At 38.2% G+C, this 26,837-nt stretch overlaps 1 protein-coding gene across 2 annotated transcripts; it reads right to left on the bottom strand.

Annotated features, from left to right (window-relative positions):
* Positions 1-3,608: 3,608 nt before the first annotated feature.
* LOC104240780 (uncharacterized) lies at positions 3,609-7,407 on the bottom strand. Of its 2 annotated transcripts, XM_009795669.2 has the most exons (4): positions 6,960-7,319; positions 5,798-5,920; positions 4,506-4,598; positions 3,609-4,118 (listed from the first exon to the last, which is right to left on the bottom strand). In XM_009795669.2, exons 1-4 carry the CDS (start codon positions 7,189-7,191, stop codon positions 3,961-3,963), a joined length of 606 nt encoding a protein of 201 aa, XP_009793971.1. In that variant the 5' UTR covers positions 7,192-7,319; the 3' UTR covers positions 3,609-3,960. The 2 variants fall into 2 exon arrangements, with proteins under 2 accessions (XP_009793971.1, XP_009793976.1); XM_009795674.2 differs by lacking the exon at positions 4,506-4,598 and having other exon boundaries at positions 6,960-7,407.
* Between the last annotated feature and the right edge of the window lie 19,430 nt (positions 7,408-26,837).

Raw genomic sequence — 26,837 nt, 5'->3', positions numbered from 1 at the left:
ATTTCTGGTACATGGCTGTCTCCTGTTCTTGTAAAGTTTTATTAGAGGGGTCAGAATGCAATCTATTCTGGGCTTGGTTTAAAGATGCCCTATCTTCCTCAGCCTCTGTTAAGATATTCCTAAAGTGCTGTTGATTGAGCATCTTCAAATCATTCTTTAGTAACTTCAGTTTCTTAACTACTTGAAATATACTGCACCCTGAAACTTGTTCCTGCCATCCCTGTGTTACAACCTCTTTAAACTGAGGGTGTAAAACCCACACATTGCAGAATTTAAAAGCTCTAGCCCTCTTCCATCCTCCTGTATCTTTCTTTATTCTAAGTGGACAATGATCACTTATTCCCTCCACTAGAAATACATCCTGAACCACTGGCATATTATCTAGCCACTCTCTATTGACAAATGCCCAATCAATTTTTGAAAAAACTCTATTATCACCATGTTTGTCATTCCATGTGTATCTACATCCTCCACATGGTAACTCCATGAGTTCACAAGAACCAATACACTCTTGGAAATCCACCACTTCACCCATAGTAACTGAAAGTCCTCCTATTCTATCATCTGCTTGCAGGATAGAGTTGAAATCCCCTGTTACTAACCATGGTTGCTTTATTTCTCCACTCATACTTTCTAAGTATTGCCATAAACTTCTTCTTTCTTCCCTTGTATTAAAAACGTACACAACTGTCATATAATACTCCTTCTGGAAAACAACATCTGTAGCTAAACATGTTATGCTTTGGGCAGTTCCACTTATGTACCTGACTTGATAGTAATCAGGTCTACATGCTATAACTACTCGACCATTATAATGGTACTCCAGATTTGTAATGTAATTCCATCCTCCAAGCATATTGTTTATTACTTCAAATCTTATATTAATCTTGTTGTTTTTTTCTTTTTTTTCCTAGAATAAGGCGCCCACGGGAGATTGGACATGTTTGATGTCACTTTTGCGAATTAGTTAAGTACTTTTTCGTTTTCTTTCTTCTTTGTTTGGTTTATTCTTTTAAAATTTTCACCCATTGAAATTACTATTCTTCTTTTGTCATTCTAAAAACTTATATGATTAAATACAATGTTTATATTAAAACAAGTAGCGGTGGAAGATGTAGCATATAGTCAATGGATTTAACTGATTCTAATATTTTTGTCACTGTATAGATTTAAGAAACTATACTACTATTTAAAAAATAATAATTTTAAACTTAAAAGTGTAATTGGTGTGATAGCAAGAATTAAAGGTTAAACTCCTAAAATTTATATCCTGAATCTACCTCTTCGTCGTTGTGCACCCATCTTGCCAAAATTTTGGAATAGTTTAGCCCTCTGGACCCACAGATCTGCGCTATCATGAATCAATGTAGTCATGATATAGACTATTTTCAATACTTATTTGGAGAGCATGCTTCTACTCCATTTTGAATAGGATGATTACTGTCTCTGTGTGGAAAAAGAAAATCAGTGGAGTACCAGAACCTCATGAGAACTTTGGTCTGGTTGTACTTGGGCAGTGGGCTAATTGGCAATTACTCATTGACCAAATCAGTTTTCTTTGCCTAGGCTATACTACTATAGTAATCAACTTGATAAATGATGACCAAAAAATTCCAAAATTGACCATTGACTTCCAAATTTCATGCTGGTCTGTGTTATTTTACTTGTCAAAGATGGTTTTGTGTGTCTACTTTAGTACTGTGTGCAATATAATGGAACAACCCTTGAAGCACTCTTCACATTGCTAATTGCTTACATATATAATTCGGCAAAGGGTCAAATATATCCTTGTACTATGAGAAAAGGTTTAAATATACCCTTCGTTATACTTTGGGTCTAAATATATCTCTGTTGTAATACTATTATTTTACATATATCCATCTTCTATTAAGTTTGTCCAAGATGGATATCCAATCCTATGTGGCACTGATATTTGATGAGGTGAATGTACATGGCATGTCATCTCAGCTCCTCTAATCCATATATAAAAGACTAAAATTTGAATGGAACGGTAATGATGGTAATGGTGGTGGAGAGAAGAAAATTTTAGTGGTAGAAAAAAAATAAAAGGGAGGGGCAAAATGGGTTAGGAGCGCTGAAGTGGCAAGCCATGTAGAGTCCACCTCATCAAATTTTAGTGTCACGTAGGATTGAATGTCCACTTTAAACAAACTTAACAGAAAAGAGGTGTATTTGAACTAATAGTATAACAACAAGGGTATACATACAGTGGTATATTTGGCCTTTTTCCGTATATAATTTGCTTCCCACCTGTCCTTACACGTCATTATAGAATAAGTTTAATGATCCAAAGCAATTTAAGAATCTAATTAGTCTTGGTAGACAGTGTACACCACACAAACAGAGAGGGGGCTGTGGGGTTAGAGGTTGGGTCTTGAGATTATGAAGAAAGTGATTAACTTTTATTGTTCACAGTTGGGACCATTTATATATGTAGGATCACTGATTAGCTACCTACTTTATCATACTTGGCATTTATAGCCAATTGGCAGGTTCATTTCTCTGAAAAGTTAATTAGGTGATCCCAAGTTTAAGACTTCCATAAGCGGGCAAACAACAATGTGCTAGGGCAGATTCACATTTTCCTCTTCAATTCTTTTTTTCATAATTATCTTATTTGCTGGTCCAAATAATCCAAATTCGCTTTATGTTGTGCCCGTCAAAAGGAAGCATATTTTTTCATTCTTACCTCGAGACTTCTAATTAAGGGTCGAAGAATTTCATCAATCCCGTCACCTCCCGAAATCTTCACCTATTGTCAAAAAGTGTAGTAGATGGGATGATACTATGCACTCACGGAACGTAATGGCACAAGTTATTACGCGGTAAAAGGTAATAAATACTGTTGTTCTTTAAGGGTGGGCAACTGAAAGTTTTGACTTATCTATTTTGTAGTACCGTGCTTAAAGCAACTTTTGAAACATAATTATGAATGATTGATCATTTTAGACTCTAGAGTCTCATTGGACAAGGATCATCAATCAGTCTAATTATTCAGCAGCAGTTCCTGTATGTACTTAGATATACTTTTTATTATTTATTCACAGTTAATCACTATATATTCTCACCTCACTTTATCATATAACCTAGTTAATTTATGTGGTTGGGTGTTAATACAGAATGTTGGCAAGTATTTATTAAATTATTTTGTAGACGAACACGTGAATTTTATTTAATTTTGCAGGTTGATTTGGAAAACCTCCATAAATTCAACTGCAAGAAGGAACTATAGGTCTCTAGAAATAATTAGTAATAATGTAGACAGCTACCCTCAAAATAATAATAGCATGTTTCTTGAATTAGGTATTCAACATGCAATAAAAAGTAGCTACAACTAATTTTCTCCATTGGAGGAACGCACTGGGTTGTAGATTATTTGGGCTTATTTTTATCCTGGCATTTCATAATTGAAGCCAAATGGATTAAACTGAACACGTAGTAATACTTGAAGAACTGACAAAAACAAACAAGTTTGCTGGTCTGTGTTTTTAGGTATAATAGACTCTCTATGAACTGGTCAGGATTAGCTATATGAATCCTGCTATACTAATCCATTTTAAGGATTCAGAAGGTCACGAAACAAGATCTGCTGTTGTAAATGGCTTTAGAATTATTTGCCTTCCATCTTAAGGAATGCCATTGAGACCCACTCGGAACACTTAAGTTCACTGTGTGACACAGTTATCCACCAAAGCTACAACAATTCACTCAATAGGCTGCTGAGCTACATAAGAATTTAAACTCTACTTTAAGCTTTTAAAATGCAACATATTAATGACTTCTGAAAAAAAAAATGAAGTTGGAGAAATGTATGCCCACCCAATTTGTTTGGGACTGCGGGGTAGTTGTTGTTGGTGAAATGTATGCCTACCCAATTTGTTTGGGACTGAAGCGTAGTTGTTGTTGGACAAATGTATATCCAGCCCTGAGTTCCCTTTGCTATAAGGATTCATCAGCATATGGTAACTTGCAGGGAGCAGATATATCCTTTGACTTGTATTGGCCTAGCAGTTCTGCAACAGTTCTACAACGACATTGGTTTCCAGGGCGGATAACATCCCCATAAACAGCCATTTCAATTACATCGAGCTCCTTATCTGCATCGCCCAAGTTACATGGTAAATATTAGCGAAATGTTACTGCTGCAAAAAAAATGACCATGCAGTAAGCATACAAATTTATATGCCCAACTACTCTGTGTGAAGTTGGAAGGATGACTTAATTAATTACACATTTTAAGGGACCTTAAGGTCGGTGAAGTTCTGCTAGATTTCATAGAAAATCTTATACCATATACTATTAAATAGTCTCCACAGGTTACCTTCAGACAAGAATATCTCAGTTTGCACTAATTGTGTAGAAGAAGGTATTACTGGTCCTCTATACTTACCAGTTCCATTATACCTTATCTAACAATAACTGCACCTCAGCCCTAAACAGTTCCATTATACCTTATCCACAAAAAAGAGAAAAAAGAAACTCACCAGTTACCAGATCCATAATCTGAAGTTGCCTAAGCTGTTGTGTCACAAGGTAGGTTCTGTAATAACTTATTGCGAAACAGCAGAATATAGAGTCTGGAAAAAAAATGAAGGGGAAAAACTGGCACAACTTCAGAAAGGGGTCTAACCAGTTAAAAGAGCAACACAAACGTTATTGGTTCTATCCTTTGTGAGAAGATTATATAGAGATGGTAGCACGGCTGATATAGCAGGGATCAAACTCTGAGGAAGTGAGGCAGCATCTACCAAGATAAAGAACTTCTTTATGTTTTTAGGCTATGTCTAGCTAACATGACAAAGGAATCCTTCTAGATGGACGAATTATAGGCTCTTTGCTTGATCTTCTACAATGGCAAAATCTTATCTCTGTTAGGACCTAGATTGTCAAGAATAATCTAAAAAAAGATAAGATCTACGTAGTTTGGGAAGAATTGTCTACATCCACATTTGCACAAAAGAAAAACAATTCTATTACTTGTGTTCTGTTGCAAAGCTTCTCTTGATTTCACATCATGTTTTCTCACTAGGGTTATGCGACGAGAAGTAGGACTTGAATTCTAACCGAACTTTTATTTGGATTCAGAAACCAGCTTTAAACCAAAAACCTTCTCCAACTACTGCTGGCTGTAGGAGACAGAAAAAGATATACAGTAAAGATTAATCTTAATGTGACCGCATGCATACTGCCCCTCTGATGGAATTTTTTTTGTCAGAATGAGACCTTACATGGGCCAAGAGAGTACTGAATGGAAAAACATTAATCTGAGCAAGACATCCCCACAAGAACCATCACAATGACAACCATGAAAATGCAACTTAGGTTCAAACCAAATACCACAACAACAGCAATGTTTCATATGATTTTTTAATGGTTATGCAAAATAATTTGCCTCCTATATTAACTGATTGTATCTCTATATAAACTGTGTCAAATTATCTTGTTAAACCTGAAAACACATGAATACCTGAGAACCGCCATGAAAATACAATATTACAACTACTATGACTAAACTTCAATTCCAGACAACAATAAGATCATTATAGCATATCAATCGGTAGTAATCCTGTAATCCAGATAGAGATCAGGCAATGACTTAAACTTTGAAATTACCGCAGAAATGATGCAATTTTTATCTTAAGAGGCTACAGGAGAACAGAACGATTATTTAGCTCACAGCTCTCCACTGTAGGGGCTAAGTCCAGAAGCCATAAATATTGATAATGCCATAAATATTGATAGAAGCAGAACAAATAGGGAAAGATCAGGAGAGTACCAGTGAACTTGATATCGCAAGAGTAGCTTTTTAGCTGATTAATATCAATCTCATCCTTGTTGGCTTTAAGCCTGTTTACCCTTGTTTGAAGGATCTGGCAGTTCTCCACTATGGACTCACCCCCTGCATAAGGAAACACATAGTAAAATTGTGCAACAACCATGTGTTGACCACCAAACCAAAATTCAATGGCCCCACCTCACTCCTCCCGCCCAACCACCGGATGCGGAAAAAAATATATATATATATAAAGCAGGATTTTTCATCAGTTAATATTATGTCCAAATGATTAAAATCAGTACAACAAAAAAACAAAATCAGTTTAGGAGTGAATCAGATCAATCAAACAACCAAATACCCCTCAATCCCAATTGTTGAAGTTGCCCATTATTAAGGTCCATTTCATTACATTTAGGTGAAAATAGAATCAACTACCTCTCAAATTCAGAGGCAAAGCTAGGATTTCAACTTTATGGGTTCTTAATTTTTTGTACGATGTCAACTAGGTTCTAAATTTAATATTTGTACATATTTAATGGATTTCTCAGTAGAAATATATTGTTTGAGTAAAAGCTACTAGGTTTGTCCGAACCCATATCCGGGCTTCTGGCTCCGCCCATGCCCTCAATTTCAAACTAGTTCGTTAATATGAATCCTCTATATCCAATCCGCTCTATTTGGGCTCAGTTCGTTCCACTTGGGCAGTAATGATTAACTATGGTAATAACAAAATCAATAAAGCCCCAATTCCAAACTAGCTAGGATTGACCACATGAATCCTATGTATCAACTCCGAGTCCAATTCATTTTGCTTGAACAGTAATGATTCACTTTGACAATAATAAGCAATCAACTAATCCTTAATCTCAAATTGATGACAGAACGTTCAGGAACAAACTAGTCAAGTCAGCTACAAGGGGCAGACATAGAGTATTAAGTTTCGGCTTGGACCTTGCGTATGCGTTAAGAAAATAACTAAACAAGTACAAATAATTGATTTCGAACTCAGTAAATCAAATGAGTTGTAGAATCCCGAACTTAAAACAATAAAATTCAAATCCGGCCTCTATTGGCTACTAGAATGAGTCAGATAATCAGCTAAAAATACTGAAATATGTAGAATAGTTGTGTTAGCAAACTACTGGTAATAAATAGGAGGGACCTTTGGAGAAGGGAATAATGTGGTCATATTCAAAGCAAAGGCAGCCTTGACAATTGGCAAAGCGTTTACAGACAACGTTTCCGGCGGAATCTTTGCGCCAGCGTTCGGGATGTCGACCAGGTACAGTCTCCGCCTTGGCCCAGCACATCTTCTTCGCTTCAGTGTCAAAAGTCCTTGCTCTTTGCTCCTTTTCTCCTCCTCGAGATCGACCAGGTGAGCTTGAAGAGCTCATCTTACTACCTAACCCAGTTCCCGCTCTCTCTTTCTTGGGGTTTAGGTGGAGGAGATTGACAGACTATACAAGGAAGGAGACGAGACGAGACGACTGTAAATAGGAAGAGGGAAATCATCAACAAATCATCTTTTTTTTCCGTGACATTGGAAGTTTCCAGGCCTCTCGTTGGATAAAATAGAACCTAGAATTTTGTGCATTTGATTTGAAGAGAATAACTGCATATGTTTTCCCGTTCCTTCTTTATTTACCTAGGAAACGGTTGTATTTTTTTTTTTTTAAAATCATTATGCACAAAAATACTACAGAAATATTTGAAATAGAATAATTTTGCTCTTGTTTTGTTTTTGCCTTTTTGACATAAAAATTCCCTCCTCATAGTCAATTAACTTAAAATTTACACTTCCAGCTAGCCAAATAGCTCAAAAATATCATTTTCAGAACAGAAAAAAAAAAAAAAGGCTAATTCTGCATTATTAGAAATGAGACAATTGTGCCCTTGTTCTTTTATCTTTGTGGAGGGGAATTTAAATGTGCTAGAAAAATATAACAAAAAATAAGAAAATAAGTAGTATAAATCCTTCTCGTTTTAACAACGAAGAAATGATGACATGTAGCTATTCTTTTTCTTCTGGTTCCTTACGCATGAGTTTTACTGATAGTAGGCTATATAATTGATATTTACACTTTAATATGACCATATTTTGTTATTGTTTTATAGATAAATTGTCAACAAAATGCTCTAAATAGTGTTCTTTTGTTTAGCAGGGAATATTAAATGAGAGGAAGCAACATGGAGTGTTTTGGAGGCGATAATGTGAAGAAAAACGCTCACTCGAGAAGTACCCGAACACAAAGAAGCATAAATGGCCTGGTTAAAAAGGCCACCGCGACCGCGGTAGATTAACAACGTAAGGCAGAAAGGTCAGCATTCACCGCGGTCGACCGCGGTGCACTGTTCACGCTGCTGGAAAGTTTGAGGACCAAAGTGTAAAATCAGGAAAACTTTTGTAAAACCCTTATATGTTTTAGAAATTCGCCTAAGATTGTGCTAAGCTGATTTTAGACTACTTTTGGAGGCAAGAACAAGAGTGAGAAGATCAACAAAACATTAGAGTTTTTCTATCTCCTTTTAATTCTTGCAATTTTACATTATGAACAATTTAGTAGTTTTCTCTTATTTTGTTATGAGTAGCTAAATACTTATCTAGGGTTGATGGAACCAATTGTTGGTTGAAGTTTTGACTCAAGTTGTTATAATCGAGCCGGATTTATGATATGATTGTTCAACTACGTTTTGTATGGTGATTAATTGAATGAGCCCTTGATTAATCGTGTCTAATTACCTTATATTGCTTGAGAAAGAATATTAGGTTAGATAGCTGTTGAACAACACCACTTTTGGATAATTGAAGAGATTCATTACTTGAACTTAAAAGTGGGTTTAGAGATAATAAAACTTTGGTGAGATAATTTAGAGTTGCATAACTATTGTCAGCTAGAGTAGTTCGAGAGAATGCTCTAGTAAATTATTGTAGTTGATCGAGAGATAATTACGATAATCCATAACTCTTAATCCTCATAGAGTATTACAGCGAGATTATAGCGGAAGATTCAAGACCTAAACTAGCAATTGGGAAATCACTGCCCCAGACCTTTTTACCATTGAATTATCTTTGTTTTAGCTTACTGTTGTTTTTAATAGTAGTTGAAGTAGTTAAACAAAAACCCAATCTTATTGATAAAAAATCTTGCATCTAGAGATTGATTGAGTTGATAATAACATTGCCGTAGAGTGTAATAGATAAGTTAGTTCCCTGAGGATTCGATTCCGGACTTAAAATCGGATTATATTTGCAGCAACCGCTTTGTCCTTTAAAAGACATAGTTGGGCGTTATCATTCACCTCCCTCTAGAATACTTGGAAATGGACACAACCACCAAATATTCCATTGACCAGTTTATATGTACAGTTCAGAATAGGGAGTCTCGACCAGCGAGCTTCTCCCCGGAGGTAAGAAGAGAAGGGTTTCGGCACAGTTTATATGTACAGTTCAAATAATATCAAAGCGGTAAAAGCAGCATTTAGCACATTAGGCTCAAACATGTAAAAATCAGATAAAACCAAATATAACAATTTATCTAAGCTCGAATTTCTAACCCTGAACCAGTGGTTCTGGGTTTCAATCCCCAGCAGAGTCGCCAGAGATGTCACACCTCCTTTTTCCGCCCCTGCGGGGGTACGAGGGAGTTTTTTCCAATTAAAGGACAATCGAAACGGGATTGGTTTATTTATTTCAGAGTCGCCACTTGGGAGATTTAGGGTGTCCCAAGTCACCAATTTTAATCCCGAATCGAGGAAAAGAATGACTCCGTATTACAGTCTGCGTACCAGAAATCCGGATAAGGAATTCTGTTAACCCGGGAGAAGGTGTTAGGCATTCCCGAGTTCTGTGGTTCTAGCACGGTCGCTCAACTGTCATATTCGGCCTATTTATCTGATTTTATACAAATGTGAACTTATGTGCAAATTTTATCTTTTAACCGCTTTCATAATTATTATTATTAAGAATGTGAACATCGCCTAAAACATGTCTTTGGACTGCGTCACATGAAATGCACCCACAATCCGGAACATATTTTATTCGACGTTTTGGGATTTTGGATTTGGGTCGCATGAAATGCACACCCGAGTTTAAGAAGATAGATTATTAAAGGCGCGCCTAAAACAACTAGCGTTTTGTTATTTTGGGGAAGGTCGTAAAACTTGCTAAACGGCACGTCCCAAATTCTAAATATTTTAATATATACATACATTTAGAGGGCCCCGCAGCTTTGTACATTTTTGTTTGTCGAGGCTCGTCTCATTCTTATTTTTAAAAGGAATTCGCAACGTCATGGACACGCATCTCGAACCACGTCACAATCAATGTACCCGTGATTAGAAACACATTTCGAATCCGTTGAGATTTGGATTTGGGTCACATAAATGTGCACCCGAATTTAAGAAGGTAAGATTATTAAATACGCGCTTAAAGAGACTATCGCGTTATTATTCCTGGAGGGTCGTGAGATTTGCTAAACAACCCACCTTGGAAACTGAATGCTTCGATATATACATTTAACGAGGGCCCCGCAGCTTGTGCATTTTTATTTGTCGAGGCTCATCTCGTCCTTATTTTAAAAGGATATCCTATAGCAACTACGTTTCTTGTCGCGTTTGTCTCTACTAATTGAAAACAGAGTTAGTCCTAGTTAATTACATGCTTGCAGGTTATTTATAGCAGGATTCAAAATGCTTTTACAGAATAAGAAAACGTGGCTACGCACACGGACAGCTGATCGAACATTATGGGCCCAAATCCAGCTCATGCGGGATGGGCCAGACCTGGGCCACTGTTTAACCGATGCGGGCCTGCTTGGTCTGTTTCGACCTGGGCTCGACCTTCATGAGGTTGAGGAACGCAGACTTGTGCTATTTGTTATAAGGGTGTGGTTCGACAATTATAATGGGGCAGTTTATCAAAAGGGAAACGAAATTAACTAACATGGATAGTTTTATGCTTTGACATGCATTTAAGGACATGCTAATCACAAAAAAACACAACTAATTTCCAAGATGTAGCCTATTATACTGCCAATCCTCTTATCTGTCAAACTACGCACCATATTAAATTATCCTACATTTACATTCACTATATGAAAGGACCAACTCCAGTACCAAACAAGAATGTAAACCAATACACTCTACATGATACTCGATATAACAACTACATGTGGACATAAACGTCTTCAAATCTTCTCTTTTGTATTCATGCTCGACTTTCAAGTTACATGGACAGTATTAGTCGTGTACCTGGTGTAAAGGAACAAAAGAAGAAGGAAAATGATCAGCTGAGTGGTACACAGCAAGCACAACAGCAGCAGATAAACAACACAACACAGCAACAACCAAACAACCACAATGATGAAGCTCAACAAGTGATCGAGCAATAAACAGGCAATCCCAGAAAACAGAGTAGAGAGACAGCAGGAGGCCCAGGATATCGAATGTAACAGCAACAGAAATCCAATAACCAACAAAGCTCGGCAAACAACCAACAGCAAACAACAAAGACAGCTTGACCGCCTTGAACTCTTACACAGTTTTCAGACAATACTCATTCACAGTATTCTAAAATTTGTTTCTGTTTTTTCCTTTTCAGTTTTCTCACTCACAGAATCTCTCTGAAGACTAAAGAATGTCCACCCCCTTTTAAGTTCTGAAACAACTCTATTTATAGGCAGAAATGGCAAGCACTCAGCTGCCTTGAACCCCTCTCCTCTTTCCTTCCCATAACTTCCTTTCTAAACTAATCAAAATATTCCCCATACCCATCCATTCGACAGGCTTTTAGCCTGTATTTTCTGCCCAACAACATGGGCACCCTTTTTTTGTTCAATCAGCCCCATACCACAAAGTTTGGCTCCCCACTATTACCTTATTTTAATCCTAATCCAGTACCCTATTTGTTAGCTCATTTAAACTAAGCTTTTCTGTTCTTTTCAAACCCCAGACTACCCCTGTTAATCCTTGGTTATTACTGTACTAACCCTCTGCAACAATGGGGCATTTTGAACTTCTGAAAGTTTAAAATCGAAGCTGCCCTAGACTGAATCTTTCAGTTGTTTTGTAATGCAGTTATAAGCTAAATTCAGGCAATGTCGAGCATCCAATTAACACTCAACAGGTTCGTTCACTTATGTGAAGTTGTATGAATTAGAATATTTGAACATTCAGTCGTAGGAAACTAATCGACGACGTTTATCGAGTCGACTATACTAATTATAACAGGTAATAATCAGTTGTTCATATAAACAACACGTACAGGGTCCCAAATGGCTTCAGACAACTTTTGTTCAATTACTGGGAACCTATATGAATTAACTATTTGACGACTAATCTAATTGACGAGCATGTATATCACCAGATGTATTCACATACACAGAAGAACAAACGACCAAATAAAAGGTCTTTGACAGAGATGGAAGGAATTAAGAAAAATACCAGAAAATACCAAACAAACACAACGACACATGCTGGCAATCCTCAAACAGTATTCAAATAAAACAGAAAAGAAAAGAAAAACTTACTGAAAATTTTAACAAAAGTCAAACCAGGTCCGAATCAGATTTGGCCTTTTGAAGCCGAACAAACTTTAGTCGGGGTGTTCTCAACTGAGAACACCCTGATTAAGGTCTATTAGACCTAAAACCTCTATTAAAACTGGCCGGATTCCCCAGGTTTTTGTGTTCTAGGGTTTGGATCTTCAGATTTGAGATTCTAGGAGTTGTGGGTAGATTCGGACCAAACCAAGTTTGGTTTGGTCACGAGGGAGGTCAGGGAGTGTCTGGTACGAATATGGTGTGGTTTGGTGTAGATCGAGTTTTGTCTCGAATCTTCAAATCAAGATTCGAGATGATGGAAGGTGATTCGAGGCTAGGGGGTAACAGATTTGGGTTTGGGGTGGTGAGGTGCATCAGGGGTGTTAAGGGGGTGGTCACCGGCGTCCTTGCCGCCGGGTTCTGGTGAAAGGGAAGCCATGGCGGCTGCTAGGGTTTCGGGGGTTTGGGATCCCTTCTGAGAGAGACGAAGGAACGGGGGTGGGTGTTTGGATAGGGTGGCGGGGTAAAAGGGTTAGGTTTATATATGGGGTAGGGGATTAGATCTGGGCCGTTAGATCAGATGATCTCAACGGCTTGGATCCGTTAGTGATGGACGAGACGGGATCGTTTGGTATAGAAACGGGGTCGTTTGGTTTAAGTGAGGGGTTGGGTTGAACCGGGTAAACAGGTCGGGTGCTGGGTGTGAGTGTGGACCGTTGGATGAGTTTGAATGGACGGCTCAGATCAGACGCCCTATGTGGCGTCGTTTTGGGTCCGTGCCTGGGCAGGCCTGGTTTGGACTGGGTCCTTGTGCTGGCTGATGTGGGCTGAGTTTGGGCCTTAATTCCGAAATGAAAATAGGCCCAAGTCCGATTTACTACACAATTTGCATTTTTCTTTTGTTTTCTAATTTTAAACACAATTAGAAATAAAAAAAGACACCCATTAATTAATACTTAACACATTTATCACACACATGTTAAAAATATTTAAATAGGTTAAATCACATCCTAGAATAAAAGATGCATATTTTTTGTGAATTTTCTTTTAATGACCGAATTATGGTTTAATTACACATGACATACATATTTTGTATCTTGTTTGATAAGATTAAAATGAAAAAATGGACAGAACCACAAATGACTACCAGCACATGTCACGGAAAATCGAAAAATTGTACAGCGAGGTCAGTTGTCACTATTTTTTGTTTTTCTTTTGGAGTGATTGTCCGTGAAGCAAAAATCACGTGCTTACAGCTTCCCATCTTTGCCCGAAGACACGACGGGTTTTCGCGCAAAGATAAAGCAGGCGATTTTTGCTTGTCCGAGTACTCCGTGTGAAGCATTTTTTGAAAAAGATTTGACCGAACCTTTGCTTCAGAGGTTTCCTACATATCCTGGGCTGAACAGGAATCAGGTCAATGTAGTTCGGAAATTTTGGTAGCTGGGACTACCGTATGGCTGTAGTGTTCGCTGCTGTTGTGTGTTGTTGCATGCTGCTGTGGGATGCTACCGCTCACCGATCTCCTTGTTACATTGTTTTAAAAGGAAAAACAAGAAGCTAAGCTAGACTATGAATCATGAGATCTCACCGATCTCCTTGTTACATTGTTTTAAAAGGAAAAACAAGAAGCTAAGCTAGACTATGAATCATGAGATCTCATCTATCTTCAATTTGTTCTTGTCGCCTTGCTTTCTTGTCGGCTTGCACTTTCCTCCGATGCTTTTATTTTGTGAACTTGGGGGATGACACTGGTCTTTTGCCCTTTTTTCTGAATGCCAGTTTTCATCACTTTGTTTGATCTGCTAGGAACATGGCCCTCTTCTTTAAGCCTTTCAATGGTTTCTTCAGTGGTGTGGCTTTCTTCATCAAAATTGTTATGATGGGCATGCTATAGCGTTCCCAAACTGCTTCTTTCAAGACGCGTCCCTTCTTCCTTTTGAATCGCGCGCTTGCCTTTGTAGCCTTCTGCTTCTTGGTGCTGGGGATTTTATTGTTTCCTGCTTGGGGATCTCTGTTGTAACTGTCGCACCTCCTTTTTCCGCACCCGCGAGGGCGCAGGGGAGTTTTTCCCAATTAAAGGACAATCGAAACGGGATTGGTTTATTTATTTCAGAGTCGCCACTTGGGAGATTTAGGGTGTCCCAAGTCACCAATTTTAATCCCGAATCGAGGAAAAGAATGACTCTATATTATAGTCTGCGTACCAGAAATCCGGATAAGGAATTCTGTTAACCCGGGAGAAGGTGTTAGGCATTCCCGAGTTCCGTGGTTCTAGCACGGTCGCTCAATTGTTATATTCGGCTTGATTATCTGATTTTATACAAGTATGAACTTATGTGCAAATTTTAACTTTTAACCGCTTTATTATTATTGTTTTTACAAGAATGTGAACATCGCTTAAAACACGTCTTTGGACTGCGTCACATGAAATGCACCCACAATCCGGAACGCATTTTATTTGATGTTTTGAGATTTGGATTTGGGTCGCATGAAATGCACACCCGAGCTTAAGAAAGTAAATTATTAAACACGCGCCTAAAGAGACTATCGCGTTATTATTTTGCGGAGGCCGTGAAATTCGCTAAACGACCCTCCTGAATTCTAAGTAATTTTAAACAAGTATTTACTGAGGGCCCCGCAATTTGTGTTTTTATTCGGCGAGGCTCATCTCATTCTTATTTTTTAAAAGGAATTTGCAACGTCATGGAAATGCATCTCATACCACGTCACAGTCAATGTACCCGTGATTAGAGACACATTTCGATTTCGTTGAGATTTGGATTTGGGTCACATAAATGTGCACCCGAGTTTAGGGAGATAACATTATTAAAGGCGCGCCTAAAGCAACTAGCGCATTATTATTTTGGGGTAGGGCCGTGAAATTTGCTAAACGGCCCGTCCCGGAATCTAAGTATTTAAGACATATATTTTGTGAGGGCTTCGCAATCCGTACATTTTTATTTGGCGAAGCTAGTCTCGTTTTTTATTTATTTATTTGAGGGCAAACTTAAAGCAACTACGATTTTCTACCAATGAAATCATCCGAGGTTAAACAAAAAAAACGATTCTAACAGGAAATAATATCCAGGGTAAAAATGAAAAAATAGAATAACCTCGTTCATATGCTCACATTTACTTTAAGCATGCAATAACTAAACATAGAATAAACATTTTTCAACACAACAACAAAAATTGCATTGTTGACATTCATATATATCGAATATTCTCACTTATTGCCTTGAACCATAATATGCAAAAATGAATGAAATGAAACAAAGGACGAAGAACACCAACCTTCGAACCTCGACAATCCTAGAACGACAAACAGTGCTTCCTACGGAACCCGAACCGGACTTCACTGAACAAGGCACAACAACGAAAACCCCGGAACAAACTCGACGAACCGGACCTCGACTCAGCTTTTGGACTTTGGACTGGAACTCGACTTCAACTCGACCTCACTGAATGACTGTTTGGTCGACGACTGTGGGATCAACGGGCAGTGTTTGACGATGGCGAGTGAGCTGGGCCGTTTGGTCCTCGACTGGTTGCGGCTGGAGGTAGTGTTTGGACTGGTGGTCGTTGACGACGAAGGCTAAGACGCGCAACGACAGCTGCTCAGAAACGCAGCCATAGCTGCTTGGCACGCAGCAACAGGTTGGTTTAGATGGAGCTGGAGCTCGTAGCGGGCGGCAATGGTGGTTGACGACGCAGCAGGGATTGTTGCTGCTCAAAAGAACGAGGGGTCGTGGGGGTGGCGATGCAGCGAGCAACAGCTCGACGGAGCTGGTACGTGGGGGGTTACCGGTGGTTTTGGACGCGAGGGTTTTGGGGTCTGTTTGGTGGTGGTTTAGCGTCGGGAAGGTGACGGGATGGAGGTGTTGTTTATGGTGGTTTTGGGTGGTGGAAGGGCTGGTTTCAGTAGGTGTTTGGACGTGGGGAGTGGTGGTTATGGCAGTGGGGGTGCCGGCGTTTGGTGATGTTCCGGCGAGGGTTTTTGCTTCTTCTTCTTATTGAAGAAGAAGCGTGAACAGTAGTGTCCCCCCAAAATTTTTCAAAAGTCCCCCTGTCAAAATGTGTTTGTCCGTGTTTTGTAATGTTTTTGCCAAGAAAAATGAGCCCCACGCGTGGTGGGGTTCAAGGTTTATGTCCCCCACGCGTGGTGGGGTTCCCCATGTGTCCTGGACACGGTTTATTATGGGTTAGGTCCGAAATTAGGCCTAAAACCGGGTAGTTTGAACCCGAATATTATTCTTTTGCCCGGACCCGAAAAATAGGAAAACGTTGCTTAACTAGTCCTATGTAAACAAAATAACTACCAAAAATAAGACTAGTATTTAAACAAAACTATATCTTTTTAAATATTTTTCAAGATTTAAAATAGCTACAAAATATTAATAAAACTATTTTTGTAATTTTTGTTTTTTTTAAATATTAAGATAAAATATGAAGCAATATTTTTTGTATTTTTCAAAGTTAAAATGACTATAAAACCTTAATAGAACTATATTTTTTTTTTTGTAATTTTCGAAATTATATAAAGTACAAAAATAAAGTGCAATTTTTTGTATATTTTCAAGTTTATGAGAGATACATAAACTAAAATTTATATATATATTTTTTGAATTTTTTTTTTGCAACGAAATAAAGTAAAAATAGTTAAAATAGCTATACTAGACCCAATTTCACATATTCACGCTAAAAATGTGAAAATTCTCGGGAGGGTCAAAAATCACGTGCTTACAACTGCCCCTCTTTGACTGGAAACACGAAGAGTTTTCCGACAAAGAATGACTAGGCGTGTTTTTGACCCGACCATTACTTGGACGGACTACACTTAAGGAAAGGGAGGGAATGTGACCGAGCCCTGGTATCTGAGCCGCCTACATATCCTTGGTTATACAGGAATCAGGCCACATGTAGTTCGGGAATGAGAGAGATAGTGAAGTGTACCGAGGTGAAGAGCCGATCGAGGTGCCGTTCCGTTGAGGTTCTGGTCCGCGGTCCTGTCACTACATCAAAAATGATAACTGAAAAAGACTAACTAAACCTATCAGCTGCTAGTTACAAGAATTCCTATCTCTAAATCTTCTGAAACTTGATCTTGAGTCTTGAATGGTGCTTCATACAGACTTTTGGATTTGAACCTTGATACTTGCTAGTTGTAGGCGCTAGTTCTTGAGCAGACCACATCTGTTCTCCACATCCGTGCTTCGGATTCATTCATTTTTTCTTTTTCTTCTTTTTTTTCTTTTTGTTTTTGTGACTAGCTTTTGTTGACCCTCTCACACTGTTGACTCGCATTCTTGGGGCGAGCTTCTTGTTGCTTCTATCTTGGATTGAGTGCTGGGGACTTCTATCGTAGCCTTCTGCCTTCCATTTTCTCTGGTGCCTCGGGACATCTTTTTTCGTTTTCTTCTTAGATTCTGGGTTGAGACTCATCTTGTGGGTCGTTTCGATCCGTGTGGCTCGAGGTTAGACCTGCGGGGAAAACAAATGAACGAAATTTTCTGCCCCAGTTTCACTAGGAAAATTTCGTGAATTATTCGCCAGAAAATTCATAAAATTGATGAAAGAGGATATGCATGCTCAGTTCAGGGTTGGAGCCCTAATATCGACTAGCTGGGGAAAGGTTCAGTTTAGAGTTGAAACTCTAATACTGACCAACTGGGGAAAAGTTCAGTTTAGGGTTTAAAACCCTAATGCTGATTAAAGGAAAAAGTTCAGTTCAGGGTTTAAAACCCTAATGCTGACTAGAGGAAAGAGTTCAGTTTAGGGTTTAAAAACCCTAATGCTAACATGCATGGAAAAATCTCAGTTTAGGGTTTAAAACCCTAATGCTGGCTGAATGGAAAGAGTTCAGTTTAGGGTTTAAAACCCTAATGCTGACTAAAGGAAAAAAGTTCAGTTTAGGGTTTAAAACCCTAATGCTGACTAAAGGAAAAATTCAGTTTTAGGGTTTAAAACCCTAATGCTGATTAAAGGAAAAATTCAGTTTAGGGTTTAAAACCCTAATGCTGATTGCATGGAGAAACTCAGTTTAGGGTTTAAAACCCTAATGCTGGCTGAAAGGAAAAAATTTCAGTTTAGGGTTTAAAACACTAATGCTGACTAAAGGAAAAATTCAGTTCAGGGTTTAAAACCCTAATGCTGGTTGCATGGAAAAGCTCAGTTTAGGGTTTAAAACCCTAATGCTGGCTGAAAGGAAAAAAGTTCAGTTTAGGGTTTAAAACCCTAATGCTGATTAAAGGAAAAAGTTCAGTTTAGGGTTTAAAACCCTAATGCTGACTGCATGGAAAGCTCAGTTTAGGGTTTAAAACCCTAATGCCGGCTGAATGAAAAAGTTCAATTTAGGGTTTAAAACCCTAATGCTGACTAAAGGAAAAAAGTTCAGTTTAGGGTTTAAAACCCTAATGCTGACTAAAGGAAAAATTCAATTTAGGGTTTAAAACCCTAATGCTGATTAAAGGAAAAATTCAGTTTAGGGTTTAAAACCCTAATGCTGATTGCATGGAGAAGCTCAGTTTAGGGTTTAAAACCCTAATGCTGGCTGAAAGGAAAAAAGTTCAGTTTAGGGTTTAAAACCCTAATGCTGACTAAAGGAAAAATTCAGTTCAGGGTTTAAAACCCTAATGCTGATTGCATGGAAAAGCTCAGTTTAGGGTTTAAAAACCCTAATGCTGGCTGAAAGGAAAAAAGTTCAGTTTAGGGTTTAAAACCCTAATGCTGATTAAAGGAAAAAAGTTCAGTTTAGGGTTTAAAACCCTAATGCTGACTGCATGGAAAGCTCAGTTTAGGGTTTAAAACCCTAATGCCGGCTGAATGAAAAAAGTTCAGTTTAAGGTTTAAAACCCTAATGCTGTATAAAGGGAAAATTCAGTTTAGGATTTAAAACCCTAATGCTGACTGAAAGGAAAAGTTCAGTTTAGGGTTTAAAACCCTAATGCTGACTAAAGGAAAAATTCAGTTTAGGGTTTAAAACCCTAATACTGATTGCATGGAAAAGCTCAGTTTAGGGTTTAAAACCCTAATGCTGGCTGAATGGAAAAAAGTTCAGTTTAGGGTTTAAAACCCTAATGCTGACTAAAGGAAAAATTCAGTTTAGGGTTTAAAACCCTAATGCTGACTGGCTGGGGACAGAATTCGAGAACAACTAAACGATCTCTTTTTTTTGAATTTTCTTGTTTTAGTAGAAGATAAAAGGTAGTTTCGTGGAAACTTACCTTTCGAGTGAATTCATCATTACCAAAGTATTTCTTGTACCCGTATACCTTCTTCTTTGGGTGACACCTGCTTCTTGCACGGTTGTCTTGGATTATACCTGTTTCAACTTTTCAGACAAAGAACAATTGTTAGTTCGGAAATGACGGTCGGTTTGGTGACCTTGATCGTTCATGTTGCTTTGTTGCGTCCTTATTTCTGTCGCGAAGTCCTGCCGTTGATTGGATTCAAATGGCGAAACTCTTTTGACTGCTCAGGCTTTGTATTTCCAGATTTTGTGATGATTTGCCTCGCAAGGCTCTCTTTTATTTTTCTTTTCTTTTTTTTTTTTTTTTTGGGTCCCATCTTGCTTGGAGATTCTCAACGGGGATTTTATTGGGGATACTCTGTGGGGACCTGTACAAAAGGAATCTCTGTGGGGGGGAATATTTACAAAGTGAATTCTTTGTGTGGATTTTTGTACAACGGGGCATGCTGGGGATTTGTTTCAAAGTGGTTTTTCTAGGATTTGTTGGGGTAAGATCTTTGAGGAATTTTTACAAAGGGACTCACTGGGGATGTGCTGGGGAGATTCCATTTTTTTTAATATTGGGGAGACTCTGTGGGGGATTGTACAAGGGAAGACTCTGTGGGGATTTGTACAGAACGGACTTGCTGGGGATTTGTTGGGGCAAGCTTGCTGGAGGATTTTTACAAGGGAACTCGTTGGGGATGTGATCTTAGGATTTTTGGCATCTTAGGAGAAAGATTCATCAGACTAAGATTTTGATCCTACGAGAAGGTTCATCAGACTAGGTCTCTATCTTAGGAGAAAAATTCGTCGGACTAAGATTTTGATCCTAGGAGAAGGTTCGTCAGATTAGGTCTTGTTTTGTCTTGTTTTTTTTGGTATCCTAGGAGAAAGATTCGTCAGACTAAGATTTGGATCCTAGGAGAAGGTTCATCAGACTAGGTCTCTATCTTAGGAGAAAAATTCATCGGACTAAGATTTTGATCCTAGGAGAAGGTTCGTCAGACTAGGTCTTTTCTTTTTTGGTATCTTAGGAGAAAGATTCATCGGACTAAGATTTTGATCCTAGGAGAAGGTTCATCAGACTAGGTCTCTATCTTATTGGTATCTTAGGAGAAAGATTCGTCGGACTAAGATTTTGATCCTAGGAGAAGGTTCATCAGACTAGGTCTCTGTCTTAGGAGAAAGATTCGTCGGACTAAGATTTTGATCCTAGGAGAAGGTTCATCAGACTAGGTCTCTATCTTAGGAGAAAGATTCGTCGGGCTAAGATTTTGATCCTAGGAGAAGGTTCGTCGGACTAGGTCTTTTCTTTTTTGGTATCTTAGGAGAAAGATTCATCGGACTAAGATTTTGATCCTAGGAGAAGGTTCGTCAGACTAGGTCTTTTCTTTTTGGTATCTTAGGAGAAAGATTCGTCGGACTAAGATTTTGATCCTAGGAGAAGGTTCATCAGACTAGGTCTCTGTCTTAGGAGAAAGATTCGTCGGACTAAGATTTTGATCCTAGGAGAAGGTTCATCAGACTAGGTCTTTTATTTTTTGGTATCTTAGGAGAAAGATTCATCGGACTAAGATTTTGATCCTAGGAGAAGGTTCATCGGACTAGGTCTTTTCTTTTTTGGTATCTTAGGAGAAAGGTTCATCGGACTAAGATTTTGATCCTAGGAGAAGGTTCATCAGACTAGGTCTCTATCTTAGGAGAAAGATTCGTCGGACTAAGATTTTGATCCTAGGAGAAGGTTCATCGGACTAGGTCTTTTCTTTTTTGGTATCTTAGGAGAAAGGTTCATCGGACTAAGATTTTGATCCTAGGAGAAGGTTCATCAGACTAGGTCTCTATCTTAGGAGAAAGATTCGTCGGACTAAGATTTTGATCCTAGGAGAAGGTTCATCGGACTAGGTCTTGTTTTTTTTTTTTATTCTTTTTTTTTAATTATTATTCTTTTTTTTTTTTTGCATAGCTTCTTCCTTCGAAGACTACCTCCCTTGAGAGTCGTTTTGCCTTTCCCCGAAAGGAACCGCTGAGGATACCGACTTTCCAACCTTGTGTTGGACTCCTCCTGCTAGGGATAACACTGTTGGGGAATTATTTACTTACATGTTGGGGGTACCTGACTTCCAGAAAATTTTCTAAATGGAAGGAAAATTTTCTGCCCCAGTTTGATAATATCCCTGTGCATGCATTTCTGGCATCAATGCCATTTCCCTTACCTGTTTCAAATCAGACAAAATTTGTTAGTTTAAAACATGGTGGTTGGTTGTGATACTCCCACTGGGATGGTTTTCCCTTTCTCCTTCCTTGCTCTACGCTCCACAGCTTGTTGGGGATGATATTATGTGCTGGGGATAATCCCTTTCTGCTGGGGATATCACTCTTCTTTTGCGACATAGCTCGGAAACTGGCATTTCCCCGACCTTTTAGTCTAGTATGAATTTACCAAATCATGCTCACTGCTCTCCCTGCTCTGTTCATGGGCCTTGGCCTTGAGGTTTATGACTTTTGATAAAGGCAATGGTATCCCTCTTGACACTTGTCAATCCTTCTGTCAATTCCCTTTGCTAAGGATATCTTTTTGACACTGGCCTCGCGTTTGTTCCCTGCTGACTATACCACTTGGATGTACCAGTCAGATCTCATTTTGGAAAGCTGATGGCCTATTTTGAAGTCAATTCACACTTGTTCTGACCAAACAGACTCTATTGGGAATTTTTTTTATGAAAGAAAAAAAAAAGATAAAAGGGAACAGAATAAAAGGACAAAAGGAAGCAATGGCTCTTTAACAAAAGAAACTATAAATGAAAACCTATCAAATGCAGATACCGACTCTAATGGCCATGACATGCGTATGTGGCCTATCCTCTACCGTCAATCATCTTTCAAGATCTTCAATTGGCGATTCCCCATCTGATTCTCAATCTTATTCGACTTGTAGTGCCCGAAGGGTTTTCACTATCAGGTCTCTCTCATTTTTGGTTCTTCTCTCAGCTTTCATCGCCTTATGGTGTCCGTGAAGATTTTCACCGATAAGACTCTCTCATTTGTATCACTTTCCAGCTGGGGTTTTGGAGTGTTGCCGGTATGACTCTTTCTGCTGTGGAATAGAGTCCTTTCTGCTGTGGAACAGAACGTTATGCTCACCGGTGAGACTCTCATTTGTCTGACTTGGCATCTTTTGAAGACTGATCAGAAGGTCTTTCTTTGGACCGTAATGTGGGTTTTGGATAGGGCTAGAAAGAAAAGGTATAAAAGGCTCAAAAATACATTAATTTTTGGGTTATTAGTTACAACCTTCGGAATTAGATTTATTTACAACAAACGCAACCTTTGCCCCAGTTTCTTGCCTGGGGATATTTTAATTGATTTTTTTTCTTTTTCAAAACTATGACCGAGCCGTGAAGCGCCTACGTATCCTCTTTGAGGAATCAGGTCAAACGTAGTTCCCAACTCCTCTTTTCATTCCGACTTTCTTTTGTTTTTCTTTGTTATCAATTTCTTTTCTTTTCTTTTTCTCTTTTTTTTCTCTTTTTTCGTTTTGTTGTTTTCTTTCTTTCTCTTTTTTTCTTCTTTTTCGTTGCTACGGATTCCGAACGAGGGGTATGAAAGAAAATAAATAAGGCCCAAAAGGGGTTAACGAAGGATAAAGTGTTTGGGTAGCAGAACAAAATGCCTTCGTCATTCCAGTCTTCAAAACATGCCAAGTGCGAACAACACAATCAAACAATAGATTTATAGTCTCTTCCGATGGTGCTGGACTTGACAATTATATTCAACATATGTTTGTTCATTTGTCACTTCTAAGCACCGTTGGGCGACACTCTCATTATCATGACCGACCCTCATGCCAATTTGGCGAATCTTGCTTTTAACGGTTTTCTTTGTGCTTAACTTGCCCCAGTTCCACATGACTCGAGCTCTGAATAATCTCAAACCGTCCTTATTTTCTTTAAATGGTCTGATCGCCTTTCCAGGGTTTTATGATTAACTTTAAAGACTAGGCCCAAAGTGTGTGTGCATGTCATGTCCCTAGAATCGGCATTGAATGAAATGATAAAAGGACTAAACAAAAGACGACTGGAACTAACAAAAGACCGACTTTGTATTAGACTACCGGCGAAATGGTTTGAATAATAAAACAAACAAAACAACCAGAATAAAATCCTAACACAAACTGGACAAAATTTAAACAAACTGCTATGACAAAATGGAAAGATAAGAAGGTTTGACACAGGACAAAATCCAAATTACAACCTTAATAATCCGGACAACAGAAATGACAACAAAATAAGCCACTACAAGCTTCTCTCTTGCTAACCAAGGAACGGAGCGTCCTCCCACTTTATCAAACTTGGCATCTTAGCCACTGAGCTTTGCATTAGTATTGTCAAGACCATTGCCAACTTCAATATCATTACCCTTAGTCAACAAGTTCCCAATAGGACTGGAATGCTTCTATCATCAGGCCTGATCCCCGCAGAGTGTGCATCATGAGGTGCAAGTAAAGGATTCCGGGTGTCATTGTCCGGCTTACCACAAACCAACCACCTTAACTTATTTGCAAAACAAACAGGTTAGAATGGACTCAGTAAAGTCGGTCCTCATTATTGACAACATCTTTTTTCTTTTCTTTTTTTTCTCTTTTCTTTCGATGTTTTTTTTTCTTTCTCTTTTATTTTTTTTTCATTGTTTTTTCCATTTTTCTTTTTTTGTTGTGGTCGAATCTTATGGAGATTGCCTACGTATCATGACCCCGCATGAATCAGACCTTGCGTAGTTCGGACCAATAAAAGATAAACAATAATGAACATTTTTTTTCCAATTTTCATATTGAAACAAACTGGGTTTCAAGGATTTAAAGATGACCCGCAAACTTGAAAATCAAACAACCCGCATGTTCTAATCAAAAGATTGGTAGACTCAAAAACAAAATTCCAGCTCCCTTTCTCTGTTCGACAAATGCAACCAAATGGTTATTTTTTGCAAATGTGGCTCCTTCCAAATTTCACATGAATTTTGAGGCCGGGGAGGATTATTTCGACACTTTACAAACTTGTCCATTCTTTTACGAAAATAACCTTTCGACAACTGAAAGATACTCTAAGGCTATTTCGGCAAGAACGGTTTAAGATGCGGCCGAAGCTGGCTCGGCTTATTATGACAAAAGACGGTATTCACATGACCGCTGACTCTTTGATTTTTTTTCTTTTCAAATTACAGTAAAAGACTTGGCGTTGTAAACACGGCCCTTCATCGTCTCGGGGACGAAGCTTTCTTAAGGCTGTGTGGGTCCATATCTCAAAATGACCCAAAGGTGGCTGTTTATGCCAAGTCAGCCTTCCGACGTCCCTTTCGGGAACATTCGGCTATTTATGACAAAACAGCATCACCTGACTTATTTGTAACTTTTTTTTTCGTCGTTTTTTCAAATTAGAAAAATAAATATTGCAAACACGGTCTTTCAACGTCTCGGGGACGAAGATTTTTAGGCTGTGGAGGTCAACTGGACCAAGTCTTAAAAAGTGACCCAAAGGTGGCTGTTTATGCAAAGTCAGCCTTCCGGCGTCCCTTTCGAGAACATTCGGCTATGTCTTGATAAAACAGCGTCACCTGACTTCTTTATGACAAAATTGAAATTTTGACATGTTTTTTTTTATTATTATTATTTATTTGTTTTTTGGCTTTTTAGCAAAAAGGGGGGTTGGACCCGATGAGGGTTGCCTACGTATCTCACATCCGGTGAGAATCAAACCCGCGTAGTTCGGGCAAATAAGAATAAGTAGGCAAATAATAATAAGCAGATGAACTAACCTTTTTTGAATTTTCGTTTAAAAGAACTACTTTAAAAGAAGCGAGGAAATATTAATTTTTGATTAATTTTCTTTTTAAAAGAAAGACTAATATTTTTTTTGAATTTTCGTTTTTTTTATTCTAAAGAAAAGAAGAAAATATTTTCGGAATTTTACCTTTAATATAAGAAATGCTTCTAAAATGTTTTTTTTTAATTTTGAATTTTCTAAAGAAGAATCAAAATATTTTCGGATTTTTTTTATTTATCTATTTTATCTTTTGAATTTTGAACTTTCTTTTGAATTTTTTTTTGGATTATATATATACTTATTTTTGGAACAAATAATAAAATCACGTTCAACGCCGGACTCTTTTTATTTTTATTTCTGGCATTTTCATAGACAAACAAAATAAAATAAAAATATTTTTTTTAAAAAAAAAACCAGACTCTTTTTCATTTTCATTTAATGGCAAAACAAACTATTTTCTTTAATATTTTAAAAAACACCAGACAGAACAATGATGATTTTTTTTCCTTTGCTTTTAATATAACAAACTAACAAGACATTTTTTCATTTTCAAAATTTCGGCAGAGTTTCGACTCTACTCGGACTTCTATGCTGTTATTTTCTCCTTTTTTCACGATTTTCTTATATGTGGAAAATGATGACAACATACAAAATCTTTTTGAATTTTCATGCTTTGTTTTTATTTGTATTTTTATTTTTTATATTTATTATTTCTTTCAAAAATGTGGCATGGGAGACATAACGATTTCCAAGACTTCTTGGATTCCGCAAATGCTCCCCATGCGCTTTTCCCAACATATGAAGCGTGGGGGACATATGGGAATTCCAAGACTTCTTGGATTCCACAAATGTTCCCCATGTGCTTTCCCAAAAAGCAAGCGTGGGGGACATAGGGAATTCCAAGAATTCTTGGATTCCACAAATGTTCCCCATGCTTTGATTAAAATAAACCATGCTGGAAATGACCAAATGACCCATTCGCCCTTGACTAAATACAACATGTTGCACATAGGATGCCGAAAGATGGTCTATTATTTTTCAGGTTGCTTGTCCTAGACGGACCCAACCCCTGTGTTGAGTCCCCTAAGTCAAATGCACATGATGCAAATAAACGTTCCTACTAGGGATCCGGCATGTGGCTTTGTTATACTAGGTTCAAAAACCTGGGTCAGTGTTCTAGACAGTGTACCCGAGCGGACAACTCGAGTTGAGGAGGGGCAACTTACCGGGAACCAAAAGGCCGTCCGGCTTCGTAACTTATCCGACCTCTTTCTTATTTTCAGGTATTGACACTAACAGAATAGGGAGTCTCGACCAGCGACCTTCTCCCCGGAGGTAAGAAGAGAAGGGTTTCGGCACATTTTATATGTACAGTTCAAATAATATCAAAGCGGTAAAAGCAGCATTTAGCACATTAGGCTCAAAACATGTAATAAAATCAGATAATAAAT

Source organism: Nicotiana sylvestris, chromosome 10, assembly GCF_000393655.2.
Source record: "Nicotiana sylvestris chromosome 10, ASM39365v2, whole genome shotgun sequence".
In the NCBI taxonomy this organism is placed as follows: Eukaryota; Viridiplantae; Streptophyta; class Magnoliopsida; order Solanales; family Solanaceae; genus Nicotiana; species Nicotiana sylvestris.
This window is presented reverse-complemented; position numbering and strand designations above follow the sequence as displayed.